Below are 26,966 nucleotides of genomic sequence, written 5' to 3'. Positions count from 1 at the left end.
GGTAAAAAAATATTCTGCAATAAAGTTTCTTTTCTGACTTCAAGCAAATACTTTATATTTTCAACCGCATTCAATTTGCAACAAAATAAGTACAATTGCTGCAAATATTATCTCAATAAATCATCCCTTGGGTCAAATGACACTGCAGTCCCCAAGCGATTTCGGTCGCCCAATCGAGTCACAAGCAACAAAACACAAACGAATTGGCAACCTAAAGCCAAACCAAAGGTTACAAAAGTCACTAAGTGACTACAGCAGTGCGTTGGCAACAACAACAAGCCCCCAAACAACTACAAGCACCGTTACTCGCACATAGATTGTGTCATAAATCATAAACTTCATTTCCTCTCGATTTTTCTGCAGCAAGTAAGAAGTAGATATTGATTTATGATCTGCAACCAACACAAGCGGGCAAAAACAAAGAAGAGTCGCATGCATACATAAACTGGTTCTAATACAAAGCAATAGTATCTTTTCTGCAGCACATACACTCGACTTGCCATATTAGTGTTAGCACGCATAGGTCTTTATATCTAGAGCACTCCCCCTTCCAGCACTTGTTCAATTCATTCGCATTGCGAATATTGCAAGTTGTAATGCCATATGCCACACACTTTCGCATGAAATGCTTGCAAATAAGCAAACTAACAATGTGGTTATTGCATACCCACAGGCGTAGAAGCAGTAGTAGCTGTATGCTGCTTGCTAGTAAGCAGCCAAATGCCAGCAGTGAACTTTGTGTATTGTAATGTCATGCAAACTTGCTTCAACTGTGCGCCTGGACTATTTTATTTGCCTGCCAAAGCTGCTGCCGTTGTCTCCGCTGTCTTTAGCCACATAGGAAATGACTTTCCAGTTTCGAGCTGCTATTTGCCCGGAAAGGTGTGGTAAAATCATTTGTGTGTATGATAATCGGCGTTTATGAAGTTATAAGTCTTGCGAAATGTGTTTAATATTCGTTAGTGCTAGCGATTTGCTGCTTTTCCTTAAAAGATGCTGTTATTTTTCTTCTCTAAATACCATAGACTGCAAACCCTTATTTCCATAATAAATATACTTTAATAATATATATTTCTGTTGCAAGTGACACCTTAATCCATATTTATTTTTTGAGTTTTTGAGCATAAATTTTGTCGTTAGAGTTCTTAATCTACTTGTACTATAATATCTGAAATTAGAATCATTGACAAAATTGTCTACTCCTTCAGATTACCGTAGCGTACATACAATACCAACGAGTGGTCCCTAACCATTCTTAAAAAATACTCAATAATTGACATGTAGAAGTGATCCTAGTAAGCATATTTCAAGATATACCTTAATGCGTGACTTGCTGGTCTCTAATAAGAGTTCTTATAATGACTGATAATGCTGATTCACTTCGCTTTCAGTTCGCCAACAATTCCGATTCTCATATAATGAATCCGCCTCAACTTGAGCTCAAATTCCTCGGATATTTCTCTATTTTATTTGAGCTGAATACGTCTGTTTAGAGACCATTTTCAGTATCTAATACTTGTTGTATTCGATTAGTTAAGCTTTAGAGAGTAGCGAATCGAACTAATCATATCAGCTAAGCAAACAAAATGGCAGTGTTTCAGTGTTTGCCTTAGTAATCGTCTCTCGTTGAAAATGAAGGTTATAGGTTAGGTATTCGTATACTCTTTCGTATCAAATTCACTTTTGTAGAGCTTTTCTCAGTCTCAGTCATAACTTTTTAATTCTTGAGAAATGCATTTAACTTATAATAATTTTCTTTTCTTTAAATAAAGACTAAAGTAATCAAGAACAATTGGTTTATTTAAATTTAAGTTATTTTCAACTTTACTTTGCTTTAACTTAAACTCAAAATCATGCAAAAAAGTTGTTACAAATTCGATACACTAATGACCCACTCAAAAACAATTGAACATAGTCTTAAATACACTCGTACTGTTCGAGCCTTAAAAATGTTAAATGAAGCTAATTAAGATAGTCATAAATTCCGCAGGCACTCTAAATCTCGCACATTTATTGATATGTTCTTCCTTTCTTCTTTCTATTCTGCTCCTTATAGGCTATGGTACTGCCGCCGCTAGCGAAATGGCCATACGAAAATGGCTTTACATTTACAACGTGGTTTCGTTTGGATCCTATTAATTCGGTGAATATCGAGCGCGAGAAGCCCTACCTCTATTGGTGAGTATAAATACATACATACATACATAGTATATACTAAAAGGTCTAACAAATGCTCAAACACGCTAATAACTGTAAATGTTTTCGTGCAGATTTCTGTTTAGTCCATTTCCAGCGGCAACTCTTACCGCTTTATACATTTTTCTCAATATCGCTTTTATTACTTTCATGCCCGTTTATGCATTTGCTTTGCGCACCACTTTCATTTACGTTTCATTTCATGCTTTTGTCCATCGTTCGTTCCGTTATTCCATCCTAATGGTATACCATTTGATTTAATTAATTTGAAATATTGCTGCAATTTGCAATTCATTAATTCCTCCCCAGTCAGTTGGGCAACGAACGAGACTCATTGTAACGGTACTCATACCGTTATATCGTTCATTTCATTTATAAGAGTGCCAAAGTGCTGGAGTCCTGCTTCGACTACGGCTACCACTTTCAAGCAATCGCTACTAATTTGCTTCATTTTCTTCTGCGCTTCATTCATTTTGTTCAAATTTCTGGCTTGGCATCTTCATGGCCATTGTTGTCGCCTTCATTCATTTGCTAGCAAGACACTTACGAATTTGTGAAAAATTTGGTTTCAATTTTGCGCTCTCATTCTCATTTCAGCTTTAAAACATCGAAAGGCGTCGGCTATACGGCTCATTTTGTTGGCAATTGTCTGGTGCTGACATCGATGAAAGTCAAAGGCAAAGGTTTCCAGCATTGTGTGAAATATGAATTTCAACCGAGAAAGGTGAGTACTGCGCTAGTTAATAGCACTCGGTGGTGGGGGTGATTTGAAACATTTATATTTTTTTGAACTTAAAAGGTTACAATATTTTACCTTTTATGAGTGGTTTAGCTTTAATGGTTGATAGAAGTGGAGATTGGAAGGTACGTGCACTCGGCGTAATTGGTGTAATTAGCAGCAGTGATTTGGTGTGAAATTACATTATCTAACCACTTCCGCTTCATATTTGATGGTTTCGACATCCAGATTTCACTATGAAATTAACCCATCGGGAATATAGTTATTATATACGGTCACTGCGACCCGAACAACTATTTCGAGTTAAGACCAATGATATCAAAAACAGTAATTGGGTGACTATGTATTTGATTCACTTCACTTTCATAAAGTAATATTAACAAATATATACCGCTACATAAAACTAGACTTTTTTCAAATTATACTAAAAATACATATAATCTAAGGGTTAAGATTACCACCACTGTGTTAACTTAGGTTTAACGTTTCTTAAATGTGTTTCCTAAAACTAAAACTTCGGGTATATTGTTTTAAAACAGGTTAAAAACAGCATTCATGATTTGTTATAGAAAACTCTCAATTGAAAACCTCACTTTAACCCTTCAATGCTCACATTAAAAGTTAGATATCATATTTGACATTATATATAATTGTATTTAGAAGGAAAGCGAAATCAAACACTATTTAAGCAATATTTTTAAATGAATTAAAATGCGCTCTAACCTCACTACTCTAGACTTAATTTAATTTTAAGATAAATTTTCAATCAGAAATATTTAAACGCCCCCTTTTATTGTCATAATTGCAGTGGTACATGATTGCCATAGTGTACATATATAATCGTTGGACGAAAAGCGAAATAAAGTGCCTCGTTAATGGACAATTGGCGTCCAGTACCGAAATGGCGTGGTTCGTTTCCACAAACGATGTAAGTGCCAATCGGAATTTTAATGAATAAAATGCTATCATACTAACAAAATGTGCATCATCTCGCGCTTTACTTGCAGCCATTTGACAAGTGTTACATCGGCGCAACGCCCGAACTGGATGAGGAGCGTGTCTTTTGCGGGCAAATGTCAGCGATTTATCTATTCAGCGAAGCGCTGACAACGCAGCAGATTTGCGCGATGCATCGCCTGGGGCCCGGTTATAAGGTGAGTGCACTGTATTACAAGTTATAAATGAAAAAAAAAAAAATATTTGGAAAAATAATAATAAATAAAAAAGAGTATCTATAATATACAGTTTATAAAAATATATATTTTTTCATGAAAAAAAAATATAAAAAAAATTATAAATATAAAATAAAATAAAATAAAATAAATAATTTATAAATAAAAAAATTATAATAAATAAATGAGTTAAACAAAAGTATTTAAATAAAAAAAATATAAACAAAATTTATAATACATTTTTATCATAGCACTGGCTTTTTACGTTCAATATTTGCGTAAAAATCGGTGTAAAGTATGTACAGTTTTATTTTAAAACTATAAAAACTACAACATCGACTCACCATTGTCACTTTGTTCTTTTTCTTCTTCTCTACTTCTACTTGCTGAATATGCTTGCACTGCGCACTTTAACACATGCCAACAAAAAAAATTCAAAAATTACAACAACACTAAAATGTGTACCGTTAAATGTGCAAACTGTTTAAAAAATCATAAAATTAATTTTTTAACTAAAATATTTTTATTTTTTAAATTAAACAAATTTAAAAAAACTCAAAAATTTAAAATTATTTGATGATACAATTCTAATTAAATTTCTCATCTGCGTAATTTCTATTTTACAATTGAAAAACCGACAACAACGCCGTTTGCCTCTCTCTCCACACACAGTCGCAATTCCGCTTCGACAACGAGTGCTATTTGAACCTGCCGGACAATCACAAACGGGTGAGTCAGAACAACAGCAACAACACTATATCGACGACGGTGCTGCTCGCCGAACAGGAGGCACAGGCCATCGACTGGGCCGATGAGAAGCTCGATTTGAGTGCGGCCTTTGCGAAGGTGCGCGCTGTGCTCTCAGCACGCAACGCCTCGACCAATGCGGTGCTCAATGCGCTGGGCGGTGTAGTGGTCGTCGATCAGACGGCCGGCGGTGCTGACGCCACACAACCGACGGCGGCGGCGGCAGCGGCGAACGCCAACAGCGCTGGCGGAAATCAAACAGCTGCGAGTGCAAACAACAATCAGTTTGGCGGCGGCGCTGCGAGCGTCGGTGACAACAACAAAATCATCACAGATCCTTTGTGTCATTTGCCAACCGGAAATACATCCTTTGGTATTTTTTTGTTTTAATTTATTTTTGCTTCTATTTTTTATTGTTGCTTTATTACGCATTCTTTGTTTGTGCGAAGTGATTTTTACTTAATTTTGAAGATATTTGTTTTTATTTTATGTTTATTCTTTCTTTTTTGCTTTTCTTTATTGCATGTAATCTGTTTCTTTCTTTAGAGCAATTGCGTCGCATTTCGTCGACTTCCGCTGCCGGTTTAGAGCTTTTGAGGGGATACACCAGTCAGACCGAAGAAATTACTCAGCTTAAAGCTGTAAGCATTTTATATTTTTATATTCATTTTTTACGTATTCATTTCTTATGTTCTGTGTATATGTGAGTTCTTCTTTTGCAAATGTCACCTAATTTTTTAGTGCAATCGCTTACTTGCAAAATTTCGATTTGTAAAGCACAATCTGGTGTGTTTGTGTGGCTTTAAAACTGATTTGTTGTTTTTTAGTTCTAGCTGAAATGCTACTTTTGTTGGCTATAGAAAAGTTTTTTGTTTGTAAATATTATATTTTAACTAGTATTCTTATCACGAAGCACAAAAATTAAAAAAAATATAAGAATTTTCATAAAATTTTTTTAAAAATTATTTTTAATTTTTTTTTGCAAAAGAAACATAATTTTTTGTGTACAATACAATTAGCTACTGCTAAAAAATATTGCAAATTAATCGCTTTTTAGACAGCTTACAGATGATATTTTAAATTTAAAAAAATCTTTAATATTTAATATTCCGACTCAAGTTTGTAATTTTGAGTTAAGTTATTTTAACAAATAATGTTCTCTTTTAAAATTGCAAATGTCTTGAAAATACCAAAGTTTTCTTAATATAAACTCCCTTATCGGTCCATATATGTGGAAGTTATTCGACAGTTGGAATCCGCCGACAGTACTCGATAATATCCATAATATGCGTTGCGCGCTTGATACAAATCCTGAAATTTTGTATTCAGATTGGAAGCATTTTCTTTGGCGTCACTAACACAACCGCAGGGAGTATGCATGCGTTGCATACTCTATGGGTGCTAAATTCACATTCACATCACAGCCACAAGTTAAATAACCCAAAGACTCATGGCTCAGTTGGTGACATGCTTGGAACTGATATCCTTGATGACGTCAAGTTAGAATATATTTTGGCATTCATATTTAATGAAGCAGATATAATATCAAATAAATGACCAAGGATGGACATTCCCAGAGTGTGCAGTTGATATTTCATGTCGCTACAACACTTACTATTCATTCATATGTATATGTTCATTAGAGCTGAAAAATATCGATAGTATCGAATGATGCCATATTCGACTACCGAATGGTCATTAGCGAATAACGATAGTATCATAAAATTCGCAAAGTTATCTAATTACTCCTAGCAGTATACGCACTATTGTACTAAAAATTTCACTAGAACTACGAAATCAAATAGTAATCTGATAGTATTATGGGTCTTTTCCAAAATTGGTAGACAACTGCAGGAAGCGTTACCCCTTCAGAGAACCGTATATATAATTACTATTTTCGTTCTGACTCAATTTACTTATTGTAAAAGGACAATGAATGCGAAAAGATAAAACCCTTAGAGCTCTCAGCACACTGAACCAGGCAAGCTTTCTTAGCTCTTTGAAATTAAGGGTGAGACACACTTTGCTTAAGGTATTGATTCAGGAAATAATCTCTTTGAAATAAAGGGTGCCGTAACCTAAGCTTAAAATTATAACAGAGAATCCTACTCCTAACCTAACAATACTTCTTAAAATTATTTTTAGATTTTTTTAAATAAAGTGCGTATTCCACTACATTGTGTTGAAAAAAGGCCTTTTTGGTTCGAATTTTTGTGCCTCAACATTTGTGGTATTGATCTGTTTAACCAATAATAGCACCCATTGAAGGGCTTTGTTTTCTATTGAGATCTCTATTATCTAAACTGTGAGCTCATGCACTTTATCGATCGCTTCGAATCTTCGGTTGGCCGTCTCGAATCATTGGATCATGTGATCTCAACTATGAAATAAGGAATTTATTTGGGACTTATTTGGTATTTGTACATACCATACATCGTAAAGAAAAGCCTTGTTTGGTACAAAAATTCTCTATTTAGAAAATGAAAAAAATAATAATTTTTTTATATTTAAATGATATAATTGAAATTATAGCGAATCCAAATATTTTGTTTCAAATAGAAACTGATTAAAATAATAACTAGAAATGCAATCAAAAACTTTTGAAATGCAAACCTCTCCACTGAATTTAATTTTCACAGAATATTTCCTAACACCCACCGCATTGTACAGCTGCAGCAGCTGCGTTGCGTTGCGAAAAACTTTACAAAAATCATGCATGCACCTCAAGAGGCGAAGCAATTAAAAGTTTCAACATAACCGTATCCCCGAGGCAATATGAGCGCACAGATAAAAAGGAAGCGAGCGTAATAGAAAATGTGCGCAAATGTTGTGTAAAAGCAAGCGTGTGCGAAACTAAGCAAACGCTTATTGCAACAAATAACTTTCGATGCGAGAAATCGACGCTTTCAATGCAACGCAGCAGCTCAAGTGCAAATAAGCGCCTACACTCACACACACACACACATACTTTTAGGCGCACTACATGTGTGTGTCTGCAGGCGCAAGGATACATGATTCCACTCACTTCCTTTTTTTTCAATTATTGAAATTATTAGAGCATGAAATTCACGCGCTCGCAATTAATTGAGTTGCAAGGCAACGCGCTGCCGCTTTTCCACATCATCATGCCGCTCAATCGGCAAACACACTCGCACACCCACACGCATACATATGTATAGTAATTCACTTGAGTGTTGTAAATGTATTTGTATTACACTGACACAAGCACCGCGGCGGCCTTAACTCTCGAGTGTGCGCCTGCACTGCAAGCTTAGCATACAACAACTACAACAAAAAGTTACGTCCTTCACTTGGCCTTTGAGACCTGCGCCTGCTTATGCCTACCTATGGCATCTTGTAGGTGTTCCACTGTGTCTGCACAGCTGCATTCAGTTGCATTGCAGCGGAAATTGTTAGCATACTTCAGGGCGCATGGGCGCATAGGCGCTGTGCACTGTGAGTGCTAAACTTTAGTGATTGCAGTGGATTTTTACTAACTTTCGGGTTGAAATTAATTTAAGTCGATGGTATTGTAGTACAATATTGGAGATTTATTTTCGTTTAAGCGATTTTTTGTTGTTGTTTCTGTGCAATTTTATTGTACTTTTAATTTTTATTTATTTTTATTAATTTTCTTCTCCAAATTGCTGGCATTTTTCGAACTCAACAAACCGCATTAAGCAGTTAAGCTGTTGCAGTTATTAATATATATATTGTTTTAAATACATATATACACACACATATTTACATAAGTGTATCTGTATGTATATATTCACACCCTACTTTAGTGATTTGCATATAAATATGTATACAATTAACGTGTTCTTGCATCGATTATGCACTCGAAAGCAATTAAGCACTTGAGTGCTTTGCAGCTTTTCTACTTTCACCACAATTTTGCGCTCTTCCCCCCATATACTCATCGCTCACTATATTTGTATGTGCTTATATCGTTGTTTTGCATCATAATTTGCTGTTCTTTGTTCTGGCTACAGCTATTTCATGTCTAATAATAGTAGCTGGGGCTTACGTGAAGCATTATACTTAGTCCAGCGTGAAATGATGAGGAGCAGCAAATAGCAAAATTTGAAGAAAGAGGCTTATCGATTACCCATGCACATCATATACATATGTGTGTATGTGCTCAGTGTTGTACCCTTTTCAAATGTATGCTGCCTTCATTTTCGAGTGTTTCGAAACAAAATGAAAAGCATAACCAACCATAAGCTTTATTGGCAGCTTAAAACATGCATAGCAGCAACTGGTTGAATTATAATGTTTGTACATATATATATTTCTAAGCAGTGAAGACCACAATTAAAAATAATAATGCAAGTTTCAAAAAAGTACTGACAAAGTGCGGTTGCCGACCACTAATTGGAAGAATTCGCAATTCATTTATTCACGTAAGTTCAAAATTATATTAGCTGCTTGGTTTGAGACTGGCCGATCACCATAAATGGAAGTGGAAATCGGTCCGATTGTCCGATAGCGGTGCAAGCTCCTTTATATATATACATGCAAATTTGTACCGCTATTGCAGAGTAATAAATTGGTGTACTAAAGTTTTCGAATTTTTCATCTTTGTTTTTAAGGATCCAGAACTTTAAAATTCATATTCGAGACAATACCCTTCCGATCGACTTGTAAAAAAGCACAATATCGGCTCTAAAATAAAATAGAATTCCAATAGAATCGTGAATAATCTTCGGAAATGTATCTAAGATTTCTACCACGATTGCTTCCAAAGAATATCTAGGACGATTTTCAGAAGCTTTGGAAACTCTCCGTTATTTAACTTTATATATGTTTAACTGATATTGTTAATAATGTAGGTCCAACTATTTACACAGCCAATGTATGATAAACATATTGTAACGTATATCTTAAATCAATCGTTTACGCGGAAACTCTATTCTAAATTCGGTCACTGGTTTGTCAAATAAAAGTCACAATTTAATGGCTAATCCTTCTAATTTAAATAACTTAACACTTTATTACTCATTACTCCACTTTAAAACTCTAATTTATAACTCGATTACATTTTACTCGACTAACTCTCTTATTAGAATTGTGTCGTGCTACCAATCCGGTAACCCTTATATAGCCTATTGTTAACAATATATTCTGGCAACTACGAATATTGATGTCTGGATAAATGTGGCAAGTTATCGATTTCCATTGTCGATTCTAGTTTATTCTGGCATATTATGATTATTAAAGTCAAAAGTACCTTAGCAATTGAAATAAAATTACAGTGGAACTTCCATAACTCGGACTTCTATAACTCGAAGATCTCCATTCTTTGGGCATATTTTAGGCAGGGATTTCATTTGGTCATTAGTCCATCTGAAACATATATAGATAGTCGATCTTAAGTTTACATAATAACTGTGGAAATATTGTAAATCATAAAAAAACTAAAAATTTTCAAACTATAAATTATCAAGATTTTGTTTTAATGAATAATCTTCTCCTTGAAGTGTTTAAGAAACACTGAGCTTAATGAATCAATTATTTATTAAATTTATATATGGATAGTATGGATAGCTTACTTCGCAGTGAATCCTTGTCAATATTGTGATTAAACTTTTCAGTCTTGTGAATGAATTTTAAAGCAAAATGGAGTTGTATTTCATAAACAACAAAAAGTATTATTTATGACGAGTTAAAGGTAATTTTTATTTAAGTTAAACTCATTTTTATGGCTTGCTTTTAATGGAGTTTTTAGTGGAAAGTGAGCGTAAAAATATTCTGTGTTTTTTAAATTTCCACAAATATTGTCCAACGTTTTTATCAGATGAAGGTGACGCCCTCTTATTATTATGATTAATTTCTTTATATCTAAAAACTATATTTATTTATGCTGTGCACGAAAAAGTTCATAATTTATGTATGAATTTGAGGAAAATATTTTGCAGTCAATAAATAATGTTCTTGCACAGAGTGCCAATGTACGCTACCAACAGTAAAAAAAAGCATAGAAAATTTAAAATAAATGTTTATATGTAAGCCAGCGTCGGCTGATATTAATCACAAATTTACTGGCAATTCTTTTGTCATTGCAAATTATAGTCATAAAATCCACTTGCACTTCGTAGGTGGTATGGAAATGTAAAATTTTATTATTATTGATATTTTAGCGTCAATCACAATTTTTTTGCGCTCTAATGTAGTATATTTTTCAACATTACAGTCGCGCGTGAAAGTTATGATAGCACATTTAATAATTTGACATTTAATTGTTTATGTAGTGTAAATTCGTATTATTTACCGTTACACCTACACTGGCAATAAAATGCAATTTAATTTTGTTTTTTTTTTTTTAATATTTGTTTTTGTCAAAATGTGTAAGCTTTTTGTCAGCTTTAATTTTATTTCGTATATATGTGTGTACCGTTATCACATGCATTTCTTTTTTAACCCTACTACTTTGTTTTTGTTTATTTTTATTTTTTTTTTGTTTGTTAAATTACCCTACGAAAGTGTTTTTTCTCCCAGCAAAGTAAATGTTAAGTGACAACACACATAATCAAGCAAATGTACAGCAGTGTCAAAGCAACAACAACAGCAAATTTAATATAATAATAAAGAAACAAAAACAAAAACAAAAAATTGAGCAGCAAATCGAGCTGAGCCGCACCAATTCGCAAGCGCACCGTCATTTTAACGCCTAAACGTCCAACGATTTGTGTCCTTCAACTGCATAAACGCATATTTACTTAACATACAATACATATGTACAGACATTTGTGTATATACATACATACGAACAATCAACAATACATATTTGATGTATATTTTATTTACTTACTAATTTTTTTCTTTCATTTATTTTCAATTATTATTGCAACGCTATGGCAACCCTATTGCGCGCTTTTGCTTATAACACATATGAATTGTGGCTGCAGGTACTCTACGATGGCAAATTGTCAAATGCCATTGTCTTCATGTACAATCCAGTGGCAACCGATGGCCAGCTGTGTCTACAATCCGCACCCAAAGGAAATGTTTCATACTTTGTACATACACCGCATGCACTTATGTTACAGGTGAGTTCAACGAAATGCCAAAAACAACAATATATATATATATATATTCATATATACATACAGTTTACTAAGTAAGCATTTTAGTAAGATTAACTACAAAGACTTACACTCCTGAGAACAAAAATAAAAAAGAACCCATTATAAGTTGACCTGTAGGAAATACTTGATTTCCACAGAAAAATCTACAGTTCAGAAACATATTTATTTACATTTAAGACAGTCTCATAAACCAAACATTAGCTGTAAGCGCATAATTTCATTAAAAATATGCTTAACTAATACAACTAGTAGTTTGAGACCGTTCTAAGTTAGATTGAAATCCGACAATTCAAGCTCTAGAGGACACTAGAGTAATAAAGAAATCATATATTATTGGAAGAAATATAGGCAATTCGTTAGAGCGTTCTTCCACTCTCGCGGTAGCCGATAATAGCATTTTCGCACAGGCGCTAATTGATCAATTAACCGGTCTTTGCACAATTAAAACGCTGATTTAGATAGATTTACCATACAAAATAAAAAACTCAGTTTTTTGGATTAATTTATAATCGAATTTTTATCGCGACAAAGAACGTATTTATAAGTAATACTACTCGACGGTAAATGACAGGCTGCTGGAAATAAAGGTTGTGGTTATTGAGAACATATTAATCAGCTTTAGAAACTTACCAACTTCTTGTTAAAAGCAAAAGCCAAAATTTGTAAAAGCTGAACGATTGTCGACTAGCCGGCGTGCGAAGGGCAAAAACTGTTTTCTCAATTAAAATTTTAATTGATCAATTAATTTGGCTGTGCGAAAAGCCTATAATGAGCTTGAATTTTGTACCCAGTTAAATAGCAAAATAGCATAGCTCTGAACTTTCCAAGCAAGTTTGATATGGAGTTGGAGAAGAAATGAAATGTTTTCGAGTGGTTTCTCTATAGCATATTACACATATTGAGGCAGCTTTACCGAAAATCAGTATGTTCATAGCTTATATTACCTTCCCACCAGGTTTTAAAAAGTTCCCTCAAAAATAAATAAACTCTGAAGGAAAAATATCAGTTAACCGGGTTCAATTACGCTACAGACTCTCATTAGTGAGTGCCATTGTTTAATACATATCTTCTTCAAAGAGCTTAAAATATTTAAATTTGAAGACCAAAAAAATATAAAAAATATTCAGAATAAAATACCAAAGAGAGAAATACTAAAATATCAATGGCTGTAGCAATTTCTATACTTGTTGGTAATATTCTGTTTTTTTTTAACTATTTTGAAATTGTATACTTTACAAAAGCCTTGAGGATTATTTTTGATATAATTATAATTGTATGCAACAATTTACAATATGTATGAACTCCTTTGATTTTGGTAGAGTTTACGCACATACATTTGTGTGTGTATATGTAATTTGATATTCCTAAAAGTTTCCCAGAACGATATTAATGCAAATTATTAATATTTAATTGGAAGGAAATGGAGATATTTAATATGAACATTTAACTATACATACCTCACATATGCATGTAAATGCATACGAGAGTATTTTATATACATTAATTCTCCTTAAAAAAGATACCCTTATACATATTTACCCTTAATATGCTATGCATATGTGCTATAGGTCGAATTTGGAAAGAGGGGTTCATACGCAGATGTTGTTTGAAAGAGCAGGGGAAAGTAAAACTGACTACTGAAACACTAATCCACTTCTAAAGAATTTATTTTTCGTAATGCATTATACTCTTAAATAATATTGAATATTTGAATATGCAGATCAAATTGCACATACCGAAGATTTGCTAATATTTCTAACATTTCTTTCTTTCATTTATAAATTCCAAATTTACAGGACGTTAAGGCCGTCGTTACACACTCAATACACTGTACATTAAATTCCATTGGTGGCATTCAAGTGCTGTTTCCGCTGTTCTCGCAATTGGATATGGCGCATGAGGGCATAAGCGATATAAAACGTGATCCGACGCTATGGTGAGTAAAAATTAAAATATAAAATGAAAATAAGGCAATTTGGTGTACGATAATGGCAAATTTTATGAATTGCATATTGTAGAAAATTGTACATACCAGAAGTACTACCAAAATGAGACACAGGAATTATTTAAATTATACTATTCCAGCTATATTCTTATCAGTCTTGAAAAGATATAGGTTTAGATCTCTTAAATAGTCTTCATATGTTTATAAATATGATAAATCACAAATGAAATATGTGATAGATTAAGAGAGGAATAGCAAGAGACCACAAATCATTACAATAGACCCATCCGTCTAGTATATTCCAAGGTAGCTCCAAAGAATAGTAAAACTGAGTTTTAAATGCTCTTGTAGAAATATAAATAAATCATGCATAGGATTCTTCTAAGGGATCCGATTCCATATCGAAATTCCTCGAAGAATATCTAAGTGAGACATTTTAACCCTCTAATGCACACCCGGGCGGGTTATTTACAGCATTTATTCAGTTATACTGAAAAGTGCAGAAATGTTAAAATATTGTACGAGAAGAAAAGTTTACGTTAATTCATCATCATTAAATCTTGATTTTAACATATTTTGTGCTTAACAAGTACGTCAAGAAAGTATTAATTTTCATTGAATATATCAGGTTTATTATTAAATTATAAAAGAAGTTTTCCAGAAAATTAATTTTAAGATCGATTATGTAGATTTTTAATAAAACCGCTCGAGCTTTCATTGATGTAAGCACGATTTCGAAGCTTCAACTCAGCCTTTTATGTATGAAACTCATTAAGTTGGATAAAGATCTCATAAATATTTTTCAAAACGAATTAATTCATTCAACGTTAAAAATGTAAATATTTTACACTTTTTTCATTTTACAATATTATAATTTACCGTACAACAACTGCAACCCTGTGTAAAACCCTTTTCTAATACTGTCACTGTCTTCGCTTTCGCACTTCTCCTTGCAGTTCCAAACTTTTGGGTTTCATTTGTGAATTGGTGGAAACATCACAAACCGTACAACAACATATGATACAGAATCGTGGCTTCCTAGTCATCTCGTTTATGTTGCAACGTTCGTCGCGCGAACACTTAACTTTGGAAGTTTTGGGTTCATTTCTCAATTTAACCAAATATTTGGTGACATGTCTGTCGGCGAACAGTGATTTATTGCTGAAGCAGGTGAGTTTTGCGATTTCAACAGATTTATCGTATGCAAATAACAAGAAAATCTACCGTTATTTATGGTATTCTATTAACAGTAAACCAGTATGTAAATATGTATTTAATAGCTTATATGTATGTATGTACATTTGTGCGTAAAGAGAAGCTTTGAGTTGTTAAAATTTCCGATTTTGTTTTGTTTTTTTTTTTTTTAATTTTGAGCAGCTTATAAATATTTTACACTTGTACATGCATATATGTATGTATTTGTAAGTATATATATACTTGATATTCTTAAGTACGAATTTATGTATTTGCTATGGCATAACGGTCTTGCGCATAGCTGGCATGTATGTATTTTATGTATATTTTATCTGTATAAATTGCCTTGTTCAAGTGTCGATAAATTGAACGTAAATATTATATAATTGGCTGTAACTTTTGCTGTAAATTTTAAGTATGAAGAAAGTATAATTTCATTTTATAGCTTTAAGTAGGTCTCAAAATTAAATAAATACTTATTTGTATAAAAAGCATGAAGTGTTTATTTTATGAATTCTCAAATTGTAATATTTGTTGTACACTCGAGTGCAGAAAAATATTTTTTTCATAATTCTACTTTCTTTCTTTTATTTAAATTCTTTTTTTATAAATGTCTACAGTTAAGCGTGGCCTTGCGATTTCCGTATAAAAAAGTAAACATAATTTAGCTTAATTAATTAACACTTAATTTAAAAGCATTTATTAGACTGCAAATTAGTGGCTAAATTCTTATAATAATTTTATTTTTTTTATAAAAAAATTTTTGTTTGCTAAAATTAACAAAAAAAAATAAATTTCTCTATGTCGCATTTATGCTTGAAAAAATTAAATTTAACTTATTACCCTGTCATGAAATATTTTAAAGTCCAATCAACTCTTTCCGTTAGTGCCACCATTAATTGTTATTTTTAGTTGTGTTAAAAAGAAAACAATAACAAAAAAGTATTTTCATTTAATTGCATGGCATCAATGTGTTTTCCCAGAAAAAATACCTCAAAAAAATTCTCAAAAATAAAAACAAAAATATTTTTAAATAAATACTTAATTATTAAAAAAAAAAATCTAAACAAAAATTTAAATGTCTCTAAATAACTGCAATTCAATTTTGCAAGCTTACAAAAAAAATTTTCAAAATAAAAAAAAAATAAAAAAATTCAATATATTTTTGAGAATTGCAAATAATAATAAATAATTAAATTTTCAAGCTTACAAAAAAAATGTCAAAATAAAAAAGTGAAAAAAAATTTCTAAATATTTTTTAGAATTTTTCCTCATATAACATATCTTACAATATCTCCTTTAACATTGTATAACAACAACCTTTACAATCTTTTTTCTACAATAGCAATGCTCGAACCGAAAACTAATCAAACTTTTTCCTTTTCGAATATCTCTTTCTTTTTTCATTAAACCGTTGTTTTTTTCCTTTTTACAAACTCGCTAAACTCAAAATGCCACATCACTTACTATCGCTTTCACTTTTCAACATCATATTTCATTTAAATACAACCGAATTGGCAAAACTTGAAAATTAATAAATTTGCATTGAAACATACAACTCTTTCGCTGCTCTTCAACACGCAAACTATGAAATGTATGAATTAAATTAAAAATGTGTAATTAAAAAATATTAAAAATTATGCATATGTATGAAATAAAAACAACAATAACAACAAATCTTATACGCCAAACACCGCAAACAAAACAACTCTCAGTTCTATCAGGTGAAGAAATTCAACAATTTTCTACGAGTTCTTTGTTCTGAAATTTATATGCAGCAGAGCGAGCTTTCAAATTGTAGGGGGTTTTGAGAAATTTTGTTGAATATCAAAATCTATAATAATAAAATTTTAAAATGTTATAATTATTGGAATTTAAATTTTTTTATGCAATAATCGTAATATAGAAAATCTATTACAAATAAATTGGAAAATATTAAAAAAAAAATTAAGATTTCTTAATACTTATTTATTAATTTGAAATATTTTAAGTTAGTTGTAAAAATACTATTTTTTGGTAATAATTATACAAATAAAATAAAACCAATAATATTTTGTTGCAATTAGAATTATTATCTACCCGTATATATTATTTAAGGTTCATCATTAATTTTTTTTGGCAATTTTTGTTAATATTTTTTTAATAATAATTCCAAAAAAATATTACTAACAATATTAATTAATTAATAATAATAACAATTCCTCCCGATTTCATTTATTTATTAGGATTTTCATAATAAATATTCGTAAAATATATAAAAAAAAGTTTATTTTAACATAAAAATTTCAATAAACAGTTTTTACAAAATAAAAAATAATAATTAAAATTAGGAAATCTTAAGTAAAGATATTTTGCATACATATATATTTTAATAATAATTAATTTTTTTCAATTCGTTTTTGGTTTAAAAAATTTTATATTTACATTTTTAAAAAGGTCTAAGACTAAAAAATAATTTTTTTTTTTTAGTTTTTAATTTTTTATTTTTGTAAATTTCTAAACGTTAATAATATAGTCGAGATCATTAATTTTTTTTTTTTTTTTTAATTTAAAATTAGTATTTTAAGACTTACAAAAATAAAATATTTAATAAAAATATAAAAATTTTAAATTTTTTTTTGTTCAAAATTTAGATTTATATGATTTAGCAAAAAAAAATGTAGCAACTCTTAAAAGTAAAAAATCAAAAATATTTCAAACAAAACTATATTCAACGACCATTAAATATTTATTTATATATTTATAAATTAATCCCCTAAACAGTTTGACAGCTCGCTCCTAAAGCAACAAAAAAAAGTATATAAAGTTGTTCGTTCTTCCAAATTATGCGTTCTATAAGTAACACTAGTGTTTAAAACGTAATTATTCGTAGTTCGTGTAAAATTTGGTTTAAATAAGTATTTAGTAAGTAGTTTTGGAAAGTTTTTGAAGTTTTCTTGTCGCAAATCTTGTTGGATTTTACGCAAATGTAGCGCTTTGAAGTTCAGCAGTAGCTCATTGGAAACTACCTACATATATACACAAAGTATTTTTATTGAAAAAAATTATTACTATAAATATATTTTTATAACTTGTACTCGTATATTACTTATTATATAATTGTAGCTATAAATTTACCCAGAATAGCGCATAAATTTATTCAAATTTTTTTCATTTTATATTTTAATGCGTTAATATCTTCCCTTAATCATATTTTCTTTGCATCAATATTTGCTGGCAAAAGTGGCTGGCGCGCAATGATGTGTTTACACTTTAAGCTACTCACACACACACAATTTTATGGATGTATATGTTTTAATATTTGCGCAGCAGCACGTGAATCCGTCATATCCCGCTCTCGACTCTGCTGGCGGCACGTGTGCGCTTGCCGCATTGTCCTTTGCCGTTGGGCACCGTTAATGCCGCCGCTAATGGCTGAGTACATAATGCGAGTACATAAATGCAAGTGCGAGCTTACAAGTGAAAGCTTTTTAAAACCAAAAATCTGCTGCTCACATTGATGTGCATTGCTTTAAAAATATAAACTCATATTTATGTCGTTGTAGAGTTGGAGAGAGAGAGGATATCTGTGTTGTAAGGAAGGAAGTAACTTCAATATTTTTGTTTAAAGTGAAGAATGAAGTTAAATATGACTTTCCACAACACGAGAGAATTTACTATACTGAATGTACACATTTTTACCATTATAAATGTAAACATAAATTATATCGGAGTTACCTACCAACGGAGCCAGATACATATATTACAGTCGTCCTTATTAAAACAAAAATTTCAACACCTTTCTGGATACTCGTATAATGTATTGATTCCTTATCGTAGTCTGTAATATATAAATTTATATGTTCTCCCGTTTTTTGTCGTTAACTGAGCTATAGTTCGTAATCTGTTTCTAGACAAAGGATGGAATCTCAAAGTCTAGGTTGAGTTTTACTCTCAGTTCCAGGAATACTAACAGTGTCTGCTGATAATAACTTCAATAAATTCAAAGGAAATTCAGCTAAGTTAGAAAAAATGTTGAAGATCCCTCAAGAAAATATACATACCAGCTTAACCTTCAATTTATCATAAACAATTCGATTATTTCTCTCGTACTTCATTTATAAAACTATGCATATTCTACACTATTTAATCATTACCAAAATTTATAATATTTATCTGAAATCAGTTTTTTAACACCTTTAAATTTGAAATAATATATTTCTTCTGTTTAAATTCATCACTTGGTTCAAGTTCATGCCCGAAAGTTGTTGGATAAAAATAGTTCACAGTAAAAGTTACAGATAGTGCTCTGTAACCCAAGTGGGCTGTACCCAATTATAACCTCGTTCAGATCTTAGAGGTGTGGTCTCCGTGTGAGAATCTGAGATAATGTTTCGAACAATTTCTGAAATGAACTGAGACACATATGGACGAATAGAAGACAACATTTACTATGGTCTGTGCTTCAAGCCAAAATTAAGATCAATTCTGGATTGTTTAATCATTTTCAAGGTGTCAATGTTGTGTTTTTACTATTCTGATCTAGGTATTCTCAACTTGCTACAACTTTTTGGATGTTCAATATTTTGGATTTAATTCGCAACATTAGAGACTCAAAAAATTTATATTTCCGAATCTGAAAGATTTGATTGAAGATTTTATTTTTCATTCGAAAACAAAATTAAACTTTTCGTTGTTGTAATGAGTAATCTACACTCGTTTTTCTCCAACCCTTTCGTGAATCATGTAGTCCTCTCCAATCAACCATGCAACAAATTATGCAAACCAATAATTATTTTCGCCGCACATTTATCCCTCATTTATGTGCGCGTAATCACGGTGTCCTTGCAGCAAGCAGGCGACTCCGACGAGCGCGACCGATGTCCGTAGTAATTATAGTGATAATTTTTCAATGCAATCGCTTAACTTCTTACACACTACCCACCTCTGCTACAACTCTGCAACGGCGCATGGCAACTGTCGGTCGTTTAATGAGTTATCTGCTGACTTTGACGTTAATATCGACAATGTTGCAAAGGACGACATTGTCATGCCGCATCATTGTTAACCCGCGGCATAAACGAACAGACGGAGATATTGTTGTATGAGCTTTCTGCTCATTATTTTATAAATTCTTATTTCTGTTTTTATGGCGCTCTTTATTTTCTTTTTCTACTCCTGCTTCATCTTCTTCTTCTTCAGCATTATGTCGGTTAGTAATTATGGGAAAAACAGCGTAATATTCAGTGCAACTCGCTCGCTTCGACGCCTTGCAGCGTGAGTGCAACACGCCGGCACGGTAACTCGTGCGCCACTGAGACTCTGTGTACGCTTCGTTGGCGCATTTTACTCGCTGGCGAAGTTTCATAAATTTCATTTGTGTCAACATAATTCAGCTTTTGGTGGCGCGGCATGCGAAAGCGGCAAGCAAAGTGCTGTATTATCGCAACATTGGTAGCAATTTGTTGTTGTTGTTGTTGGTGTTCACTTGCAGATTTGCCTCTTATTACTATATCTTCGCGCGCTTGTTTTCAGTTTATTTTCATTTCATTGTTTTGTTATTACTTTTCCAAGGGGGTATTGGTCGGTATACATATCTACATATATAAGTATATACATATGTATGTGTGTAGGTATATAGATATATTTTGGTTGTTCAACGCTTAACGCGTTTTTAATTGCAAAACTTTTCTCGCTTCGTGTGCTCTCACAATCCATTGACCATTGCAGTTCATTCGAAATTTATCCGCTGCTGCCCATTATAGGCACTCACACACACACAGAAATTTACAACAAATGTACATACAAACAGCTATATTTGCAATTTCATGTTTTTACACACACACACATTATATATATACAGCTGTACTTGAAAATGTTCCGCTCTGCATTTCGCTCATGAATTCTGAATTCGGATTTATGCATTTTCCTCTTAAAATTTATGTTTCATTTTCGAAAATGCAACAAAAAAGTATAATTCACACACACACACACACATAAATGTTTAATGACTGTCGACAGCAATCACTGCCAGTAGACACAATTAAGCATACAATAACAGCAACAATGGTATTCGCAAAAAAAATTGCACATTTTACACAATATTCTCATGACTGCCAGCAATATTTTTCATATATTGGTAAATTGTGAAGGATATCTGAATACCCTGCAGCCTTACGACACATGACTGTGTGGTTGCAGCTCCAAGCGCAAAGTAATGAATTTTGATATTCGAAAAATTGCAAGAAATACAGAATTTTGCAATTTATAAATGGACTTACATATAGTAAACATATACATACATAAATAGATATACAAACAATATTTTTGTGTGTGTAGGAGTATTTCACTCAATTTATAATATGGTGTGGGCGGGTTTTGACATTTTTTTAGAATATTAACTATTTTCAAAAAGCTTTTGTCATCGCTATTAACCGTGTTTTACTAGAATATTGAACTTACTACGATATAGCCAGACTTCTTTGTCAGCGAGTATTTAGTTGTAAATGTAGCTTTAAACATTTTAAACCGAAAAAAAAGTGTTTCGGCTTCATATCAGCTCTTCTAGGTAAGAAATGTCATTCTGGAGGCCTGCAGGTGCTGATTCGAGTACTAAATTCCACTTCATTATCCTATTTTCGATTTTTTATCCCAAATCGGTTCATTTGCCCTAGTTTTCGTCTACGTAACGGGATATCAAAACTTTTTTTAGTAATCTTCATCATTTACATAACAAATGATTGAAATAACTTACTAAGATACTTGGCAACTCGGGATTATTTGGCCTTCGCTTACTGTATTCAGATTTTAACAACGGTGATATTCTGAATGAATGATCAACAATGACAGACATTATGTTTATAATCAATACCTTGGAGAGACACAATTTTTTATTAGTTTTGTTCCGAATGAATAAATTGTTCTTGACTAAAAAAAATAAAACAGAATTCAACTATTTCAGGATTACACTATTAGACCTGTGGTAATATACTTGTAGTAGTTGTTAAAGTATTTCAGTATTCTTTTTTATTTTGAATGCATTCTTATTCCGTAATATTATGTATCAATATATTTTACTACATAATAAAGAAAATCTATACAAGTAGTTGTCAATCTACATAAGACCTTGATAACTATATAAAACATACAAGTAAAATAATACAGTATTCAATGCTTAATTAATTATCATATTGGTTACAAGTTCGTTCAATTAGTCAAAAATATACGATATATTCAACAATATATATTTTATACCATATCCAAACTATATACTAATTGGTTAGTTAAAATAACATCGATAACATCGATTTATACTTTAACCTTTCTTAATTTAACTCATTAAGTTTTAAAAACTATTTAATTGCCCACATTGAATTTAATTGACGATACGATACGATACGATAACGAAGAAATTAATGAGTAAGTCAAGGACGATAGTCCAAAATAATCGGTAATTATAAGAAAATTTCATAATTAATAATTAATTAATTTCATAATTGTTTTATACTAAAACAACTTCAAAATTAACTCAATTGAGATCTTAATTGTCCCAGCTAGTTGATTTAATTGAGCATGGACACTGAATTAGCGGATAAATGACTAATAGCGTTTTTAAACAGGAGCTAATTAACCGGCCTCTGCTAGATTAAAACGCTTATTAAAATCGATTTACCATACAAAATGACAATCTACATTACTATTTAATTGAGTTTTAATCGACTTGAAAATCAAATGCAACTCTGCGACAAAAACTCACGATATACATTCTTTGTCTGCGATTGGCTGATTTTTTTTAAAAAAAGCTACGGTAATGTCGCTGCTAAAAAACATTCATCAGCTGATGAAACTTGCCACCTTCTTATGAAAAGCAAAAACAAAAATGTATAACAGCTAATCGGTTATCGAGCCGGCAGTGCAAAAGGCAAAAATAGTTTCTCAATAAAATTTTTGATTGATCAATTAATTTGGCTGTGTAAAAACGCCTAAAAATATATCTATGATTATTAACAAGTGGGATAAGAGATAAAGCTGCACTATTAGATATATTTATTTGAATTGATTATGTTGTACAAGCCTCTAAATTGAGTGAATCATTAGAGGAATCAGAATCAATTAATTCAATGCTTAATTAAAGTGAAAATTGGGTGAATCGTCAAGTACAGTTAAGCATGGAATTCTGAAGTTTTATTATGTGCCTTACTATTACTACATTTTTTGTAAATACTCATACTTAAATAGGTCAATATCTTATTTATGATTATTTTACTATAGTTGAAGAAAAAATATCTCGAAAATATATTATTTCTCGAATACATAATTGTACTATAAACACACATCGTATATACATATAAGTATTTTTTATAAAATATGTAGACCGCTCATAATTTTTATCTAACATTCCTTCATTATATACGATTTTAGCTTAATGAACCATAATTTAGTAAACATTGTAACAATAAGCATACATCAAACGATTGTATTTACATAAATATTTTATTATTTTTTTTCTTTTTCATATTTAATAAAAAAAAACGAATTTTCATTTCTGAATGCTGTTTGCTGCATGCGATATATTATAAATTGAAAACTTAAAAAATGTTCTGGAATGCTGTTTGCGTTGCGTTACCCTGCCTTGCGATTTTTCATATCCCAACCAATATGTACAAAAATAAATAAAAAATACTTGAATATACTACCTACTCGTAATGTCGTTGCGTTCGTTCGTTGTTTTGTGCATCAAAAATAATAATATAAACAACAACCAAACCAAATCAAACACCCTTTACATGTATGTATAACTCAATTTTCAAAAAAAAAAAAACTTTTGTATAAATATAAATTATAATCATAAAATTATTATATTAAAAATGTATTTGTATTGTTTGGAGCGTACACTGTTTGAGTGTTTTTAATATTGCGCTTTAAATGAGTTGTTGTAACTGCGTCTAACAGTATTGTAATTTGCGTTCTCTCGCTGTGTTGCAGTTGTTCTGTTTCTCATTTCTGACGTGGCAGCTGCTCGATCATGTGCTCTTCAATCCGGCGCTGTGGATCTACACGCCAGCCAATGTACAGGCGCGCCTGTACTCCTATCTGGCAACGGAATTCCTCAGCGATACGCAAATCTACAGCAATGTGCGACGTGTTAGCACCGTACTGCAGACAGTGCACACACTGAAGTACTACTATTGGGTTGTGAATCCGCGTGCAAAGAGTGGCATCATACCAAAGGGATTGGGTGAGTGTGAAAAGGAATATAGTATTATTTTGGAAACATTAGTTGAGTAAAGTAGATTAAAACAAAGAAAATTCCATCCAAGCTATTGCGAGAATTCCGCTGTCAAATATTTGTCAGTAGTCAATAGTCACAAGTCCAATCTCAAAAGAATCTTGAAGAATCTAAATATATTTTGTGCGGAGTATATTGAATCTTTCTCAAGATTAAGTTAGTCATTTTTCATTGGTCACGAGTCAGGGAAACATTCATATTTGGTGTCAAATTTTTGTCAATAGTCATGCGTCAGCAATCACTTTCGGTGTTCATCCCTTACTATAATTAATATGACCCTAAATGCCCGCAAGTTCTCTTTAAACACAAATTTATTAGATATGTAAATTTGAAATGAAAGTTAACATTTAACAACCGGGTCTCGAATAAAACATATCTGTTTTCCTTGGACTCCTAACATTAATAATGAAGAGTGATGATGTGACTATTTTTAAATGTATTACTGAAATTTCTTAAGTTGAGAAGGAGGGAAGTTTTAAAACCTCATCTTGCTGAAATGAGCTTTCGACAATAGAAAATTCAATAGAAGAATATCTTTTTTTAAGATTCGATGTTTAAAATCTCGACAACCCCCCGTAGAAAAATCTTGGGGAGACCAAGTTTCTTCCACAATTATTCAATTTTAGCACAAATTTTATATTTTTTATATTTTCTTTTCTTCTTTTCATATTTTCTTCAACAGATGGTCCACGTCCAGCACAAAAGGATATTCTAGCGATACGCGCTTATATTTTATTGTTTTTGAAACAATTGATTATGATTGGCAATGGCGTCAAAGAGGATGAATTGCAAAGCATTTTGAATTATTTGACGACCATGCATGAGGTAGGTTGGACCTCGAAGGACCACAAATTCTACAATTTACAACAAAAAGTTAAATTTAATTGTATTTTAAATGTTTCTTTCTTCTCTTCAATTTACGCAGGATGAGAATCTTCATGACGTTCTGCAAATGTTAATTTCGCTCATGTCCGAGCATCCCAGCTCCATGGTACCTGCTTTCGATGTGAAACATGGCGTTCGTAGCATTTTCAAATTATTGGCTGCTGAAAGTCAATTGATACGCTTACAAGCATTGAAATTGCTTGGATTCTTTTTATCACGCAGCACACACAAGTAAGTACGAGCGCGTAAGGAACGCCATATTGTCGCGTTAGGGGTGTTCTAAATTATGAATATGTAATTTTTTCCAAATAAAATAATAATTTTTTTTTTATAAAAAATTGTAGTAATTTTGTATAGAATTATAAAGAAATAAAATTTTAATTATGTATAAAAAATAATAATTATTATAAAAAAATTTTACTACGATTTTATAGCGCATTTGATTTAAATAATTTTTTCCATAAGAAAAATTTTACAAAAAAATAAGTTTGATTAAAAAAAATTAAAAAGGACACTCCTAATATACGTACTATACTGTAACAATAACTAACTCTTCGCTTCGCATTCTCAACCAGCCATCTGGCTATGTTGGCATATAAAATATGACATTGCAATGCAATTTATTAAATGATTTATTTACCTTCTCAAGCTTATACTTTTTCGCATTCTTTCTTTCCACAATTGTTTTTCTCAACCCGCTGCGCCAACAAACTTTGTCTTCATTTCGCCGTCTGCTGCAACTAACATTGGCCATCTGCTGCTATTGCTGCTGCCACTAATAGACGAAAATATGACGTTATGTCGCCGCACAACTTATACACACTATTAGCGGAACGTTTATTACTCTACGAGGAATCGCTCTCCCTGCCCACGTATAATGTCCTCTACGAAATTATGACCGAACATATATCACAACAAATACTATATACCAGACATCCAGAGCCGGAGAGTCACTATCGTTTGGAGAATCCAAGTGAGTATATGAAATTGCATGTTATATATACATGTATATAATGTTAAGTATATAATAGGGCATGGTATTTGGATAGTACCCTGTAGGAAAATTAACTAATTTTGTGTACCTCATTCTCCTTCCACATATCTTCAAAAATATCTGAGTATAAATAGCAAGTTTTCGACTGATTGGATGGCGATTTTTGCGTGAAATGATGAATGGATTCTACACCAAGACTAAAAAATAAAAGTTTATAAAACAAGACACGAAACATTATCTTTTAAGGCCTTCATGTGGGACAAATACTAACCTATATAGAGTATATCCCGATTTGTTACATATTTTTCAAGTACTTCGGGATTTTTATAACCGCTCGAATAACAGTTTCAAATATTGAATATTCGAAATACCATTGAGAATTCACAGGTGACGCTACTGTGCGAAAGAATATTAGAACATTAATACCTTACTGTAGGAAGTCTAACAGATATTTAGCGATCCTCTCAGTAGATTTTGTTCGACGTCTACTATTATTGCGAAACTTCAATCCGTTGCCTACCATTTTTTCCTACAGGGAATTTCAACCATATATATGTACAAAATTACTAGCAACACATGTGTACCATTGTATAATACCCACATAAGTATAAAAAGTGCACTAAAACCTCTATTTGGGATTAGCGAAATGAATGTTTCGTGCAGGATATGAAGGACAGAAGGACGGAATTATGCTCGTATGGGTACATATGCGCATAAATGAAAATTAAGAGGGAT

At 31.8% G+C, this 26,966-nt stretch overlaps 1 protein-coding gene across 4 annotated transcripts in view; it reads left to right on the top strand.

The window, feature by feature from the left end:
• Positions 1-26,966, top strand: part of LOC105219154 (neurobeachin) — a 185,866-nt gene that overhangs the window by 114,079 nt on the left and 44,821 nt on the right. For 3 of the 4 annotated variants that reach the window (XM_054231109.1, XM_054231107.1, XM_029044828.2), the window contains exons 5-17: positions 2,057-2,178; positions 2,794-2,920; positions 3,744-3,863; positions 3,943-4,089; positions 4,780-5,227; positions 5,401-5,495; positions 11,766-11,906; positions 13,742-13,881; positions 14,847-15,060; positions 24,049-24,301; positions 25,035-25,177; positions 25,278-25,468; positions 26,020-26,210. In XM_054231109.1, the coding sequence (XP_054087084.1) occupies positions 2,057-2,178; positions 2,794-2,920; positions 3,744-3,863; positions 3,943-4,089; positions 4,780-5,227; positions 5,401-5,495; positions 11,766-11,906; positions 13,742-13,881; positions 14,847-15,060; positions 24,049-24,301; positions 25,035-25,177; positions 25,278-25,468; positions 26,020-26,210 (2,332 nt within the window). The remainder of the gene's footprint in view (positions 1-2,056; positions 2,179-2,793; positions 2,921-3,743; positions 3,864-3,942; positions 4,090-4,779; positions 5,228-5,400; positions 5,496-11,765; positions 11,907-13,741; positions 13,882-14,846; positions 15,061-24,048; positions 24,302-25,034; positions 25,178-25,277; positions 25,469-26,019; positions 26,211-26,966) is intronic. The other variant, XM_054231108.1, reaches the window with a different exon arrangement.

This window comes from Zeugodacus cucurbitae, chromosome 5 (assembly GCF_028554725.1).
Source record: "Zeugodacus cucurbitae isolate PBARC_wt_2022May chromosome 5, idZeuCucr1.2, whole genome shotgun sequence".
Classification (NCBI taxonomy): domain Eukaryota; kingdom Metazoa; phylum Arthropoda; class Insecta; order Diptera; family Tephritidae; genus Zeugodacus; species Zeugodacus cucurbitae.
The sequence above is the reverse complement of the archived record's forward strand: the minus strand, read 5'-3'. Positions and strand labels throughout refer to the sequence as shown.